This window comes from Python bivittatus, unplaced genomic scaffold (genome assembly GCF_059951505.1).
Source record: "Python bivittatus isolate LINGU-HERP-01145 unplaced genomic scaffold, Pbiv_v1 ctg000530_np1212, whole genome shotgun sequence".
NCBI lineage: Eukaryota > Metazoa > Chordata > Lepidosauria > Squamata > Pythonidae > Python > Python bivittatus.
The window spans coordinates 3,967,559-3,983,066 of NW_028277085.1; the positions used below are offsets into that span (position 1 = coordinate 3,967,559).

At 51.8% G+C, this 15,508-nt stretch overlaps 1 protein-coding gene across 2 annotated transcripts; it reads right to left on the reverse strand.

The window, feature by feature from the left end:
• Positions 1 to 1,122: 1,122 nt before the first annotated feature.
• Positions 1,123 to 15,099, reverse strand: ISL2 (ISL LIM homeobox 2). Of its 2 annotated transcripts, XM_088148383.1 has the most exons (6): positions 14,897 to 15,099; positions 14,042 to 14,231; positions 12,433 to 12,707; positions 7,495 to 7,781; positions 4,236 to 4,403; positions 1,123 to 2,011 (listed from the first exon to the last, which is right to left on the reverse strand). In XM_088148383.1, exons 1-6 carry the CDS (start codon positions 14,952 to 14,954, stop codon positions 1,895 to 1,897), a joined length of 1,095 nt encoding a protein of 364 aa, XP_088004509.1. In that variant the 5' UTR covers positions 14,955 to 15,099; the 3' UTR covers positions 1,123 to 1,894. The 2 variants fall into 2 exon arrangements, with proteins under 2 accessions (XP_088004509.1, XP_088004507.1); XM_088148381.1 differs by lacking the exons at positions 14,042 to 14,231; positions 14,897 to 15,099 and having other exon boundaries at positions 12,433 to 13,813.
• Positions 15,100 to 15,508: the final 409 nt, after the last annotated feature.

Below are 15,508 nucleotides of genomic sequence, written 5' to 3' on the forward strand. Positions count from 1 at the left end.
ATATATTGAGAAGTATTTCTTCCCATCACTCCTTCATTGACTATAAAAAAGCAACAAAGATGACTGGATTAAAAAAGGTTTCTATTCAATTTCTTGTCAAGCCCAAAAGCAAAGGGCCCTTCTTTGCTGAACCCCTCCCACCCAAGGAACGATATTGCAGAAATCAAGAAAGTTTTGCAGAGTTAGACAATGCATTTTTGCGTCAAAGGGCTGCGAGCTCCAGAAAGATCCATTCTGGTCTCAAAATGAGGTCCTGAGTTCCACAAGTTTTTATTTCAGTATGTTGTTTTTGCAGGGAATCTGCACGTGTAGATATTGGAGTGCTAATGCAAGAAAATAAAGAATTACAAAATATTTTTCTCAGCCTGTGTACCCTGGGCATAGACAAAGCCAGTCTTTCAGAGCAAGATCAAATCACAGCCCTCAAAAACTTTTGTAAGAATTTGGGCTACTCTTCCATCCATGAAGGAAAGCTGATAAAGTCTTATAAGTTTTCCCCTGCCCAATAACCAGCCAACATATTTTATGGAAGCATTCTTGATATAGAATTGAAATGTACCATTTTGGGGGCGGGGACCAAGGATGACAGAGCCACCCTTCAGAAATGGAGCAAGGCCATGAGAACCATCTAAACCAGCTTTGATTTAATTAAAATAAACTTCATCCAAAGGAAATATAATGAATGAAATCCAATAAATGAATATGCCCTGTGTATTCACTCCCTTCTGTATTGAATTGCTTTGTTACGCAGCCGCCCCTGGCAAAACTTGGCTGATCCTGAGATGCTAAACAGGTTCAGACCTGAATATTATTTGGATGGGAGAACACTAAGAATTCCTAGATTGGGAAGACAAAAACAAAATAGTGGCCAGGAGAAGTGACAGTGCACTTCTAAAAAAGATCCATGCGCGTGTGGGCAAAGGCAGCAGGAACCAGATTCAACGCAAGGCTTTACTATCAAATTAAATGACCATCCAATTAAGCTTTGTAGTTTGGCATCAACTTTTGAAGGAGCTGCAGTTGAATTCTCGCAGGAAACTACAGCTCCCTTAACTCTTCCGAAGGCCAAGTGGTAGAACACAAGGATCGAAGCAATTTCTCATCAAGTATTTGTTCCTTTATTATTCAGGTCAAATTCTCAATTCCACTTGCTCGCCTGCTGCCGCGCGATAATAAATAACAATAACTTACTTTGGTCTGCAAAGACTGAGAAAGAACCACACACCTTCCATCCATAAGATAATTTAACACTGGCAATGGGGGGCTTGGACGGGACACAAGTCCTGCTGGAATTGTTCCAGCAATCATGCGGGCTCAGAGGAGAGACAGAGAAGGGAAAAAGAATACTCCTCTTTTGGGGCCACCGAAGAAACAGAAAAAAGTTCCAGGTTTTTCCAGGCAGGGTGTGACAGATTGGGAGCAGGAAGCCACTGGACAGTTGGCAATGGGCACCCAGAACTGATCGAGATGAAGGCAACTGGTTGATGAATCCAACAGGATGGCCCAACTTCTGACCGGTCCGAGACACGGAAGCCCCAACCGTTGCACGTTGAGCTGGTTTCTTCCATTGAAAAGAAAATGAAACAGAAAGAGCCATCTTCTAAAACTACAAGAACAGGATTTAAGTGTCATTCGAGTAAAATCCAGAGGTATTCCTGGAGGGGGGAGGAACAGAATTCCTGGGAAGTTTTACTCCTTTTTCCCCTGCCCGCTTGGCAAAGTCAGGGGGATCCTGGAAGAGGTCCAGCCACAACAGGAGAAGAGATGGAGCTGGGTTTTTAAATAAAGGTAATAATTTAACGAGTTGTGTTTGCTTAGCGCTCAGTTCTCATGCAAGAAGCAAAAGCATGCGAAAGTCCACGAAGGGTCAGGCGTTAGAAAGGGGGGGCTCATCTCACGTTTCTACCGGACTGGGAACCATGCTGTTGGGGGTATCGGGGAGCTGGGAAGACAAAGAGGTCACGTCGCTGCCCGAAGAGTTGCCCAGGGAGCCCGATTCAGAAATGGAGAGCTGTGGAGCAGAAAAAAAGAGAGAACAAGGTAGGGAGACAGGCTAGAAAAGTGGGGGTGCGCCCCCTGAATAATCCCCATTGGTGAAAATTGGGGGCCTTCAGAGAGAATTTAGAGCTCTAATTTAAGCTCTAAAATAGGCTAAATGTGAATTTAAAAGAGCAAAGCAAATCCCCACCCCCCCACCCCAAATTCTGGGCATTGCTGCCCTTCCACTTTGTGGATCTCAAATGGCAACTTCTCCCTGATCTCGAGTTGAAGAATATGTTGGTGAAAGGCACATTTCAGCACACGCCGAACAGAGCATTTCTACTGCACACGTCCCTGTTTCCCTCCCCACCCCTGTCCCTTAGTGGAGAAGCAGAACTCCTTCTGCAGGGGGCTTCTACCTGTACGCAACTCCCTGTACACAACTCCCACCAACCATCTTGATCCCCATAAATAAGGAAGATAAACCTATTTTAGGGGAGTCTATTCCCATTAGCTTCACAAGGCCAGGGCTAAACCTCTGCGTCCATAGCCTGGCGAGTGATTTTCTCCTCCAGTGGGGCAAATCTTCGCAGTTTATGGCTGGAAGTGAATTCACCCATAGGAAGACTCCTTAGGCTGAGTCACAGCCTGGCTGCATCTTGAAATCCAACACATCGGGAAGGGAACAGATTTGGGGAGATGAACACAGTTGATGACACAGCCTTTAACAGGATTCCAGTCGTGGCCTATTCCAACTTTACATCACAACTGTACCCAGAACCTCCTCCTCCTCCAAGGAAAACCTATGGCTAAACTCCTGTACGGAAAGTTGGAAGAACTGGTCTACAGCTGGTTCGCTGTGTTCCAAAGCCAGTTAACTTTCTGGACTGATTTGTTGCCAGAACCTAAAGCCAAGAGGGTTTGCAATGTTATGGAGATAAAGACATCTTTTAAACACACCCAAAGCAATATGTATGGCAGGAAAGAGCAGCTTTTTATGCTTCCGCAACCAGGCCAAGAGATTTTGCCCCCCCCCCCCCGGGCAAAGGAACAGATAGCAGTCTGATCTTCCCTGCACTGAAGCCAACAAGATTTTTGCAGGCGATTCGAATGTCAGCGCTGGCATCTGGACAGAAGCTGTGTCTGCACCACGTACTTGGCCTGCTCACTGAATTAATCCATCTTCTGGGTTTGCTCAAGACATTGAATCATAACTTACCACTTCACCTGGGTTCATGCAATGCCCACTGGGTCACACGCACAGTGGCAAAAGTCCACAGTGAAAGCTTTGCGTGATCTGGGGACAGAACTGCTAGGGTGGAGGCGCAGAGGGGCGGGCCGTTCTAAGCCGGCCACTGGCCCAGTGGTAAGATCCTGTTCTCCTTTGTGTAACAATGTCCACGTTCTGCTCTCTGAAGTGAATGCCAGCCTTTGGCAAATGGAAAACTTGCACTGTTCTCAGACCTCGATCTTTAACACCTTCTTCAAAATGTTGCCTTTCCCTTGCACGCACGTTGCATTTGTTAAAGACGTCAGAGGCCAAGCATCCATATTTCACAGCTCTTTGGCCCAAAAGAGGGGCTATTATTTTCAAACCCACCACAAAGGTCACCCCATTCCCTGCAATTTAGGGTTATCTACTATCATTTGTAAAACACATGCAATGCACGGGGAGCCATTACACCTATTTTGCAAAAGGATATCTATTTGGACAGCTAGTCTCGCGTCGGGTGTGACCTTACATGGTTGCCAACCATCCTGGGCCCTTTTCTCCAGCGTCCCCAACACCAGAACCAAGTGATGAAAATATTTTTTGCAACATCAGCCCCAATTAGATGCTGGTTTTCTCTCTCATGCTATCTCATACACACCCACAGCCTGGGCAATTTTTTCTCTACTTTAGCAGCACATCTTTTGACAAATATTTTGCACCTGAGATCATTTAACAGGTCATACTTTAACGACTCCTTTGTCGTGAACGTAATGGTGGGGGAAAGTCCTTCCAAGGGCTGGCCCCATTGTTTCAAATGCATATGGACAGGATTGTTTTGCGGGAGAGCAGAGGGGGAGTGAGAGAGCAACCCTTCCTTCCACATCCTCAACTTTTTTTTAATGCAGAATCAAGGGAGGTGACTAATACAGCCACTGAGGAGATATATGACCAAACCTAGGGATGAGTGGGGTGATCAAGGTGGTAGTGCAAGAGAAGATACCATCCCGCCCTCTAGTTATGGGGTGAATTCTCAGGTTCTTACCAGCTGTTGGAAGGCAGGCTGATCCAGGTCACTCTGCAGGGCAAAATTGCTGAGAGCTTTCCAAGGTGGCTGATAAGTCTGCACCTCTACCGCACTGCCTTGCACGGCACTGTCGTGGCGGATCGGGCTGCCAGCAACCAGGGGGGTCCCAGTTAAGCCCTGCAAACTCTTGGGAGGAGGCCAAAGGGGGGAAAGGGAGAGGAGAAAGGTCAGCCAGAATGCAGCCATTTCTGCCCGGATCAAAAATGGAGAGAGCGATCGGGCATTATCTGCAGCTTTTTTTCAGGTTTCATTTGCCCCTGTGGATACAGCACATTGGGGAAAGCTGGGGCGAGGAATGGTGTGCGTAGAAGACAGAGCTTTGAGTCTTTTGCCCAACGTGAAACAATAAACCAGCTTTCTCCTCACCATCACCTGAGCTCAACCCACCAGCTCTGGAATTAGCACACAATCAATGTCCCATTCGAGCCGCAGAAGAAAGGGGAGATGCTTAAAAATCGCCCTTTGCCACATATTGCAATCCACATCTGTGGAGTCCTTGGTGCTCTCTGAGCTTGGTGGTTTGCTTGAAGACGTTTCATGACCCGACGAGGGAACATCACCAGTGCTATCATCAGTAATTAGTGCATCGTCACTAATCAGCAACTGGCACCGATGATGTTCCCTAGTCGGGTCATGAAACGTCTGCAAGCCAACAGCCAAGCTCAGAGAGCACCAAGGACTCCACAGTTCAGCCCTGAGCTACAGAGATTCTTTTCTACTGGATCCACATCTGTGAATGCTACCTATCTGGGGGGTAACTGGCTACTTAGTGGTGAGAACTCTTGACATGGTCAGAGGCATTCTCAACGGTGAGCAGAACTTTCCAGCAGCCCTCAGTTTTTAGAAGTGATCTGCTAATGATGGAGAATAATAATAATAATAATAATAATAATAATAATAATAATGCCCTTGACTAGAAAAAGAAGCAAAAAACAAGAGCATTTTCTTCCAAAGAATTCCCAAGTTGGGAAGAAGTATACAAAAATACATAGTCAGAAGTGATGAACAGACACTTCCCTATGAAGGAAGAATCATTTAATTATTTTTAATCAATTTGGGGGTTTGGAAAATTATTTGAAGAGAGGGGTGTCGTTTTTTTTAACCCCCTGCTCTTAGTAAGCTAAATGCCCAAAAGAAAAAGAATATCTTTCCTTCCTCACAAAACTGGAGCCCCTCTCCATATTATTCTCAGACAGGGGCATTCTGCAGGGGGGTCACAAAAGTCCATATGGCAAAACCGAAGCCATGTCCAAAAAAGCGGCAGAGCTCTGGCGGTACAAGTCGCCATCTTGACTTTTTTGACCCCCTCTGGGAGTGGGTGTAATTAATTCTCAAGACGGCATAAGATTTTTTTCGGGTGCCAGCAAGCTATTCCGTTCAGTCAGCCTGTGATGGGAGTGAACACGTTCAATAATTGGATTTATGGAATCAAGCGGGTCATTTGATTCTGATAAATGAGGAAGAGTCCCACCTATTTTTCCCCTCTGCTGTCCCCGGATCTCCCTTCCACTCTCTCCCCCTCCCCCTCCCCGTCTGGTACAACAATGAGGATTCTCAGCAGCGCAGCTGAAAACATCTGGAAGGCGGACTGGGACGTCTTCTGTAGAATTTACAGCGGAGATCAAACCCGTGTTAACCGAAGGGAACGCTATGGAGAAGAGCAAACAAACGACAGCCAAATCATCCCTATTTTTGGGGGGTGGGGGTGGAAGTCCTTTAAAAATAAAGGAAGCATTAAGATTTGGCTTGCTTTAAAAAAAAAAAACCAAGATGTATTTGAAGTAATCCCTGTCCTTTTCTATCGATGAAATAAACGTAAACAGAGCACATCCTAGCAGCTTTGGGTAAACAGTGGACGTTTCCAGAAGGAAGTTAGACGAATAATTACATCTATTCTGGCTATTATTATTGTCATTATTGTCTTGTATTTCCCTGCAGAGAGATTTACTCTCCCAGAGATCTCCAGCATGAGACACTATTGATCCTGCTCCCAAAAAAAAAAAAATCAATATTGGTTAAATACCACCTGGCTGATGGCCATGAATAAAAATAGATAACAGTATTATTGCTGAGGTTAGGAGCCTAGGGGTGGAGAATTCTTTGGAGTGCAATCCTGTGTATGTGTTCAAGGGAGTTGCACCCCTCTCACGCACCTGAATAGATTTGCACCCGGAGAGCTAAGTCCTCGAGGCCTCTACACAGAAGTAAGCCGCACTGGAGTCAATGGGGCAACGTAGCGCTACCATCTCTAGACTGCGAAAGTCTGAGGCTTGGTGACCCTGACATAATAGTCTTAAATCCAGTGTTTCTCAACCTTGGCAGCTTGAAGAGGGGTGGACTTCAACTCCCAGAATTCCCCAGCCAGCATGGCTGGCTGGGAATTCTGGGAGTTGAAGTCCACCCCTCTTCAAGTTGCCAAGATTGAGAAGCACTGTTTAAATCAATGGGACTTACTCCAGATCAGTGGAACTGGATTGACAACTCCCAGGGAACTGAGATCCAAAGAGACCTTAATCCTGAAGGATTTTTCCCTCCCCAGCCCAGTCCTCGTCAGTTGCACTGAGCTTACAAAAATGGCCTTTGCATCTAATTAATTTGGACAGCCATCCTTCTCCCAAACCTAATCCCCATCACCCCACCCTCCCAGTATGCTTCCCTACTCTCTTGAAGACTGAGCAAATCAACTCCTGCGTCCTGAAAACTGGCTTGGGTGTCTCTGTGTTGGGGAAACCGGCCCAGCTCCTGCCTGATGGCTCCAAGTATTATGCCAGGTTCATGCCCTAAACACCTTCAGCATCTCCTGCGAACACAGCCATCCCTGGCTTTTTAGATCTTCCGGGCCAAGCAAGACATGCCCTTCCCAAAGAGTTTGGGGTGGAGGTGAATCCCCCACCCCTCCACCAGTGGCAAAAGGCAGGCCGATGCCAGGGGACCTTCTTGGCACAGGAAACTCCGTCCCTTGCCACCCGAACCCCCCAAAACACTCCTAAAGGTTGGAAGGAGAGGGCGGGGGGGGGGCAGGAAAAGAGCCGCCTTAAAGAAGAGAGAGCCAAGACCCCTCCCCAGAGTGGCATTTTGGGAATTGTAGTCCTCAGAGCCCGGGAGGGAGGGAAGCCACCGGATCCGGGGGCTTGCTGGGGTCTGAGCTGGGCCGGAGCGCCTTCGCTCCAAATGCAAGCGGGGTGGGGGGGAGTGGGGGCCCGGCCCGGCCACTTACTGCCTTGTCGCTGTGCTGCTGCTGCTGCTGCAGCTGCTTCATGAGGATGGACTTTTTCTTGTCCTTGCAGCGCTTGTTCTGGAACCAGACGCGGATCACGCGCGGGCTCAGGCCCGTCATCTCCACCAGCTGCTCCTTCATCAGCGCGTCGGGCCGCGGGTTGGCCGCGTAGCAGGTGCGCAGCGTGTGCAGCTGCTTCTCGTTCAGCACCGTCCGCACCCGCGTCGTCTTCTCCGCCTGCTTGTGCACGTGGGGACGCAGAGAGGGCTGCCGCCCGGGCACCGGCTCTGCGGAGGGAAGCAGGCGGCCCCCAGGCGGGCGTGAAAAGGGGGCGGGGCGGCTCTGGAGAGGGGGGCGCAGAGCCCCCCGCAGCGGGGAAACCGTCCCAGCCCAGGCGCTTGAAGGAAGGATGTTTTCCCCTTCGGTGTTAATCTCCGGGCCAGGTTAGCAGCCTACCTCTCCAAAGGAGGCCAAGGCGTCGGGCGAACCCTCCTTTCCCATGTTTCCCCAGCGACAACCCTGCGAGGTAGGCCGCCAGGCCCAAAGTCACTCAAGGTGCCTCCATGGCTGGAGGCGGCTTGCCTCGCGGCCCCCCGACCCTAATCCCCATTGCTTTATGAACCTGAACCGGAGAGTAATCATAATTTACTAAACCCTGAACCTCGGACGGTTGTCTTCCCTTTGCAGGACATGCAGCGATGAAGCATTAAAAAAAATTGTTTTTTTTCTCCTGCCTCCATCTGGGCGGGCAGGGGGCAGCGGCTTGTCCTGAAAACGAGCAGCCGAGCGCTCGGGCCGCCCCTTTTATTCGAAGGACGGAGGAGCGGCTGGGAGGGCGGCGGCGGCGGCGACTCCACGGGGCCGCGCTCTCTCGGAAGCGGGGCGGGCAGAAAGAGCCGGGGTAGCCTTCGGCGAGCTGACGATTCGCCCACGAGAAGGAACTTTTAATTGCTCCCCCCCCCAAGAAAGCTGAAGCTCAAAGAGAGGGGTCGGAAACAGCCGACTCGGTTAATTCCCTCCGCCCCCGCCCCCCCCGCGCAACAAGATGTGTCTATAGCAAAAGAGAAAGTAAAGTTTTTCTTAAGGAAGGCCTTTCTTCTTCTGGGGCCTGCAGAACTGGACCAGCCCCCCCTTCTCGATTCCCTCCACCCCCACAAAAAAAGGAAATCTTTCCCCACCAGGAAAACTGGCTCGGGTTGCCTCAGCCTGAGATGCCAGAGGACTCGCCGGCTGTCTCTGCGCTTCCCGCCCCGCCCCGCGAAACCGGGTTCAGCCAGCCGTGAGAACGGAGCCGCGGAGCTGAGCGGGCACCCCGGCCAACTGCCCGCCTTGGGGTCGTCCCACGGCTCCGGTCCGGCACAAAAGTGCAAGGGGTCTGTGTGTGCTAAAAGGCCGTGCCCGCGCCTCCACGCAAGGAAAACGAAGGGCAATTTTCCTGGTGATTAATTCTCCGTTCCTATGTGGAAGTGGAAGGGGAATTTGCTTATGATGACGATGAGGATTATAATTACCACTGTTATTCCTTCCCTCAGAAGAGATTACCCCCCCCCCCATCTCAGTCCCAAATCCTTCCGATTTTTATTTTTTATTTTTATGTTATTTTTCGCTATCCTCCATAAATTTCCAACGTGTCCTTTCATACTCACAAGCCACGGAAAGGCAAGGTGGAACCCAGAATTCCTTCCCTTCCCTTTCGTCTATTCAAAATCATAATAAATGTCAACTTGTTTAAAATATTAATCTAAAATAAATATCGGCCAGACTGCGTTTTAAAAAAAAAGGTGGGGGGGGGGGAGAATCCGAAAAGAACCAGTTAACGTCTAAGAGCTTTGAAGGGAAACGGAAGAGGAGATCTTCTCTTTTAAACACAATTTTTAAAATCACCCGTAAAAAGGTGAGGTGCCCTGCTATGCAGTTGTGAGAGCGTGCGTAGCTGTGTGAATCTATCACACGCGCGCAGACACACTGGTCCACTAGGAAATAAAGTGTGTGATTTAACAATTCTTTCTTTCGGATCGAAGCAGGGGGGATCCCCTGGCAGCCGGACGGGCTATATTAAAAAGAGGCGAATTCAAAGTCGCCCACCGCGCCGCGGCAGCGAACCGGCCCACTTCGAGGAGGGGACACCCGGTTCCTCCTCCTTCCCTCCAGCCCCCTTTGAAACTCCCCTGCCTCTTCCCAAAGACCGTTGCCCTCCAGGCTGAAGAGCGCTTCAACCGCCCCTCTGCCCTCGCCTAGGATGGCTGAGCGCTGCCTGCGCTGAAAGTGGATTTGCAGGACGGCACGCCCGGCGCCCCGTTCGCAAACACATTTAAAAAAAAATCAACGACTTCGTGGCCAACCCGGGTTTCGGTTCGGAAAAGAGGCAAAGCTCCGCTTGGTTCGTTTAAGCGAGGTTTACCTGGAGGGAAGCTTCCCTAGATTCGGCGGGGCTTCCTCCCGGGGACACGGGCGGAGGGTGGCGGCCTGCGGGCGCGAAGGGAAGGGAAGGCAAGCGAAGGCTGCGAACGCGCGCGTCCTTTGCTGGCCGGCAGCACGCGGAGCTTTCTTCCGAGTAAGCCCTGCGGGGTTTCGGCCTGCTCGCGTAATTTCTCCAGGAAACGAAGCCCCGAGAAGAGCGGGGGATCCAGTCCCGCGCAAGCCGATGGAGGTTAGAGGAAACAGGAAGGTTTCCTTTCCTTTCCCTTCCTCTTTTTTTTTTCTATTCTCCTTCTCTCTCCTTCCTTCCTTCCTTCCTTCCTTCCTTCCTTCCTTCCTTCCTTCCTTCCTTCCTTCCTTCCTTCCTTCCTTCCTTCCTTCCTTCCTCTCTCTCTCTCTCTCTCTTTCTCTCTCCTTTCTTCCATCCATCCATCCACTCAAATCGGTTTCAAGATGCATGTTTGGCTGATCCGGGTTTCCAACATCATAAACACACATAAGGGACTCAGAAGCAACGAGAAGGGGAAACAGACGGAGGTGCACGCAGGCGAGGCGGCAATTAAACCATGACAAGCACGCCTTTATTTGGACAATCTCAGCAGTCACAAGTCGAGGTTTTCTTCAACTGTATTGTGACTTTGAAATTTTTTTTCCTCACTGAAGGAGCAATGAACTGGACTTCAATTTTCCCCGAAATTAATTCAGTCACTCCACTTCCATACCAAAATAATAAAAAAAATTTTTTTAAAAAATCTCTCTTTACAGGCAGAAATCAGAAGCACGAGGTGACGTGAAAATTAAATTTTTAAAAAGAGAGAATTTTAGAATTTTCTGCCTTTCCCCAGCCCTTTTTGACCTTACTCCAGATTTCCCAGATGTAGAAGCCAAGAGTCAACCTTGCCTTTCTTTGACAAGCGGTGTGTGTGTGTGTGTGTGTGTGTGTGAGAGAGAGAGACAGAGAGAGACAGAGAGAGACAGAGAGAGAGAGAGAGAATTGGTACTTTGCACATGCACAGAGGAATTCTGTTGCAACTGCACAGGCACCTCTCAGAATGAGTTCTGGCTGAAGGGGCCGTTCTCCTCCCCAGCGGTCTCTCTCCTGTCAGCCTCCAGGGAATTCAAAGGAGGCAACAGTGAGTTGTTTTTGGGGGGGGGGCGCGGATTTGGGTGTGGGGAAAGATGAAATGGAACAGAGCAGATTTAAACCAGATCCCCACGGTTTTATTTGGGACCCTCTTCTTAGTGAGACCCACTGGTGAGAGGGACTGGTGAAGGAGGTGGGGGGGATTACTGGGGACCCCTCCCCACATCCCGAAGCACCCAGAGCTTCCCAGTATTCTTTTGCCTGGATGCAACCAGGGCTGTTTTCAGCCCCAGAATGACGTTTTAGCCTAACCCAGGGACCCCCCACCCCAAAGCTATTTTGACATTGGCAGGATCTGCTTTCTATTGACTCTTTATGGGGAAGTATTGGGGTTCATTCTTGCAACCCCTTCTCATTCCTGTCAGTTTTACAAAAATAACACATATTTTTTCTTTTATTTTAGGTAAGACTCCCTGGAGGAGAAGGAAAAAGAACCAGGTTTTGGGAAAACCAGGGGGGGGCGGGGGCTTCCCTGAGGTCAGAGCTTCAAAAATTGGGACTGATTCCGATTAGCGATGAACAGGCCAAGATGGCAGTCATGCCTCCTGCTCCCTTCTGCCCCAGATGTCAAACTTTTCCCACTTTCCTTGGATCCAGCCTGACCATCTGGGTTAGGGGTGCTGGGAGTGAGAATGCAGCACAGCTGGAAGGTGCTCCTTGGAGAGGCTCCCCCAAATGTGCCCAGGACTTGGGCTGCCTCCTCTCCTCTCTCCTACCTTTGAAAGGGTGACCAGCTTGGCCTTTCTCAGCTCAGAGCACCCTGAAACTGCCCTGTTCTCTGGCAGCAGCCAGGCCGTGGTGGGCCACCAGGCCCCGTGAAGGTCCTGCGAGAAAGACCCTTTCTGGGGGAATGGAGCTGAGGTGGGGGGCACAAATGGGTGCAAATCGGAGTCTGGAGGGCTGGAGGGAGGTGAAGCAGCAAATACGGAAAAACAGAGAGAGATTTGAGGAGGATAGAGGAATAAGTTCGTGTGTGTGTGTGTGTGTGTGAGAGAGAGAGAAAGAGAGAGAGAGAGAGAGAGAGAAAGAAAGAAAGAAAGAAAGAAAGAAAGAAAGAAAGAAAGAAAGAAAGAAAGAAAGAAAGAAGCTAAGTTAGTAAATTTAAGAGGAAGGAAGGACGTCAGTATAGAGAAGAAAGAAAGAAGGAAGGAAACAAAATGAATTTTGGGAATTATTTTGGAAGCCTGAAGGATCAGTGAATTTAGAAGGAAGCGAGGGAAAAAATTAATGTTGGGAAACGAATGAATTAATTCTGTAGAAAGAAAGAGAAGCTGAATGATTGCAGGAGGAGGGGAGGGGAGGGGAGGGGAGGGGAGGGGGCAACTGGATGAGTTAATTTGGGAGGGTGGGGCTGCCTCTCGAGGGCTGGGGCTTACCTGGCAGCTGGAGGTGGCCCGGCCGGGCGCCCTGCAGGTGGCCCGGGCTGCGCGGGGGGCTCTCGGCCGAGCCGGCGCCGTCGAGCAGGAGGCTGTGGTCGGCGCGGCAGAGCAGCTCGTGGTCGCGCAGCGAGAACTCGTCCCCGGGCAGGAGCTGCCGGCTGCACACGGAGCATCGGAAGCACTCCAGGTGGTAGACGTGGTCGCGGGCGCGCATGACCAGGTCGCTGCTGCTGAAGCCGCCCGCGCACTTGGCGCACTTGATGCCGAAGAGCCTGCGGGGCGGAGCGGAGCGGCGGAGGCGGCCGTCAAGCGCTGGGCTGCGCTGCGCCGCGCGGCCCAAGCCGGCCCGCGGCCCGGCCCGGCCCTCGCGGAGCGCTCCTGGAAGCTCCTCGCGGGCCGAGACTGCCGGAGCCGCGGCACGCCGGGCGAGGGAGCCTCCGGGGCGGCTCTTCGGATCGGCTGCGAAGCCGACCGGAGCAAGGGGCGGCGGGGTGCGAATAATTTCGCTGATAATAAATAAACCAACAAGGAAATAAATAATCCGTGGCAATAGCTTTACGCTTCCTACCACTAACAGATGGGTGTTTCTTCTTCTATTATTATTATTATTATTATTACTATTATTATTATTACTATTATTATTATTATTATTATTATTATTATTATTACCACCCATCCATGCCCCTTCTGGTTTTCGTTTAACCTGCACAGGAATTAGACCTGCAGGCGGCTTTTCGAGGCGAAGCTGGGTCGGGAGCGAAACAGGAGATTTCTGACGGCCAAACCGTCTTTTGCCAGGGATGAAGTGAAGTCAACGCCTGGCCGAATTACTTCGGAATAAAGTGCCTCGAAATCAGTGGGAATTTTTGTCCAAATGAGTACCCCTCCCCGCCCCGGTATTTGTGTACAGGTGGGCCAGCGTGCAAGGATTCCCCCTGAATTTTATAAGAAAACATATGTGCATATGTGTGTCTGTGCGTGTGCAAGGATTCCTCTCTGAATTTTACAGACAGGCATGCGGGTGAGTGTGCCAGGATTTGTGCCCCCCTTGTATAAAAACATGTGCCTATAAGTGTGTCTGTGCAAGGGTTCCCCAAGAATTTTGCAGACCGGCATGCGGCTGAGTGGGCGTGCAAAGACTTGTGCCCCCAATTTTAGAAAAGACGTGTGTGTATACGTGCGTGTGTGTTTGTGCAAGGGCTCCCAAGAATTTCCCAGAGAGGCCTGCAGGTGAGGGCCGTGCGCATTCCCCCTGGAGGGTGGGGTGGTCCTGGGAATGACAGGGAGGATTCCCTTCCCCTGGCAAGGCGTCCCGAACTTCCGGCCATCAGGGGTTCAAAGACCAGGCGCCTCTCTCCACCTTCGGCGACCCGCCTCAAATTCCGCCCCCCCCCCCGCGAGACTTCCACTGAACGGAGGGAGGGAGGGAGGGAGGGAGGGAGGCGAGGCGAGGCGAGGCGAGGCGAGGCTCTTTCAGGGACGAAACCCCCGAGCCCGCCAGGCCAGCGAAGCAAGCGACGCCGACGGCTCCGGCGGAAGGGCGCCCGCTGGCCCGCGGAGGGCTCCGCGGAGGCGCTCAGACGCAAAGGAAGAGAAGCTCCGCTACCTGATGTAATCTCTCTTACAGTACGTTTTGCCATCGCGCACAAAACAAGTGCAGGTCTCGTCCAAATACTGGCTACAGTCCGCGCATTTCAGGCACGCCGCGTGCCACTCCAGGTCCGGGGACACCTTGAGGATGTACTGGTCGTGGATCTCGCTCCCGCAGCCCACGCACGTGGCGGTCCCGGGTTTCCCTGCCGGGGAAAGGAGCAGACACTCAGCGCGGGCGCCGGGCTCGGGCCGAGGAAGGCGCGCCAGCCCAGCGAGGGGAGCCCCGGCGCCCAGCAGAGCCCGCGCAGGTCGTCGAGCCCGGGAAGGGAGGGACACGGAGCGAGGGAAGCCGAGCGGAGGGCGCCCGGGGCTCCCGTCGCCCCGCTTCCCAGCCGGGCGGAAAAGGGTCCATGCGTCAACGACGCGGGGGAAAGGGAGGCAGCGGCTGCGCGACCATCACCCGCGTCCTCTCCCTCAGCGCTATTTCCCTCGTCTCCTCGGACAGTTTCGGGCGAGGCGCGAAATTACTCGGGGCCACAGAGCGACTCGACAGAGCCAACACAGCAGCAACATCGAGGGGGGAAATATTACGATTAACGAAGACCCCGTTCTGCAAGGAGCAGGCATTGTCCACGGGAGTTTGTGCAACGAAGTCTAAATTTATCTCCCACTAGAAGGATTAATAATAATAATAATAATAATAATAATAATAATAATAATAATAATATTTGTGCACCTCCCCTCTCTCCCCGCCCTCCCCTTTTCAGAGAAGGTCCAGCAAAAGCACCCCTTCTTTTCCACAGGCACCATCGCCGTGCACCCCACTCCTTCCAGCCCGGACTCCGACTGGAGAGAAAGAGAGACTTACTTTTCGTGTGATCCCCCATCGCACCTCCAAAAGGGTAAGAAAAAATAATATCCACCATGCAGAAGGAGTTGCGGGAAAGTGTTGTGATGCAGAAAGGAGAAAAAAAATAAGGGGAGACGAGGGGAAAGGGGAGGGGGCGCCTCCAGCCGCCGCTCGGCTCTTTCCTAACTCACTCCTCCGGCCCGGCGAGCGAGCAGGGAGAGTGTCCCCTACGCAGCATGACGTCAGTACGGCGCGGACCACCCACTCACCCCCGAAAGGGGAGGACGGGTCGGCGGGGTGACGTCAGTGGGTGCTCCGGCAGCCTTCGGAGGCGATTGGCGGCGGCGGCGGCGGCAGGAGCTGATTGGCCGAGGGCGAACAATGGAACGCAGAACGTTGAGTCCCGGGCAGAAGGCGCTCCGCCGCCGGTCGCGCGCGCCTGGCTGGGCTGCGGCGGCGCGGCTCTGCTCTGCTCTGCTCTGCTCGGCGGGCGCAGCTGCCGGCGGCCGCCCGGCTTCTCCCGCGGCGCGGAGGGGCTCGGAGGGAGCTGCGGTTGGAAAGAAGAGCCTCCCGCCTCCGACCTTTGAAGAGGGGCTTTGGGCGTTGCAAAACCCAGCCACGAAACTCTCT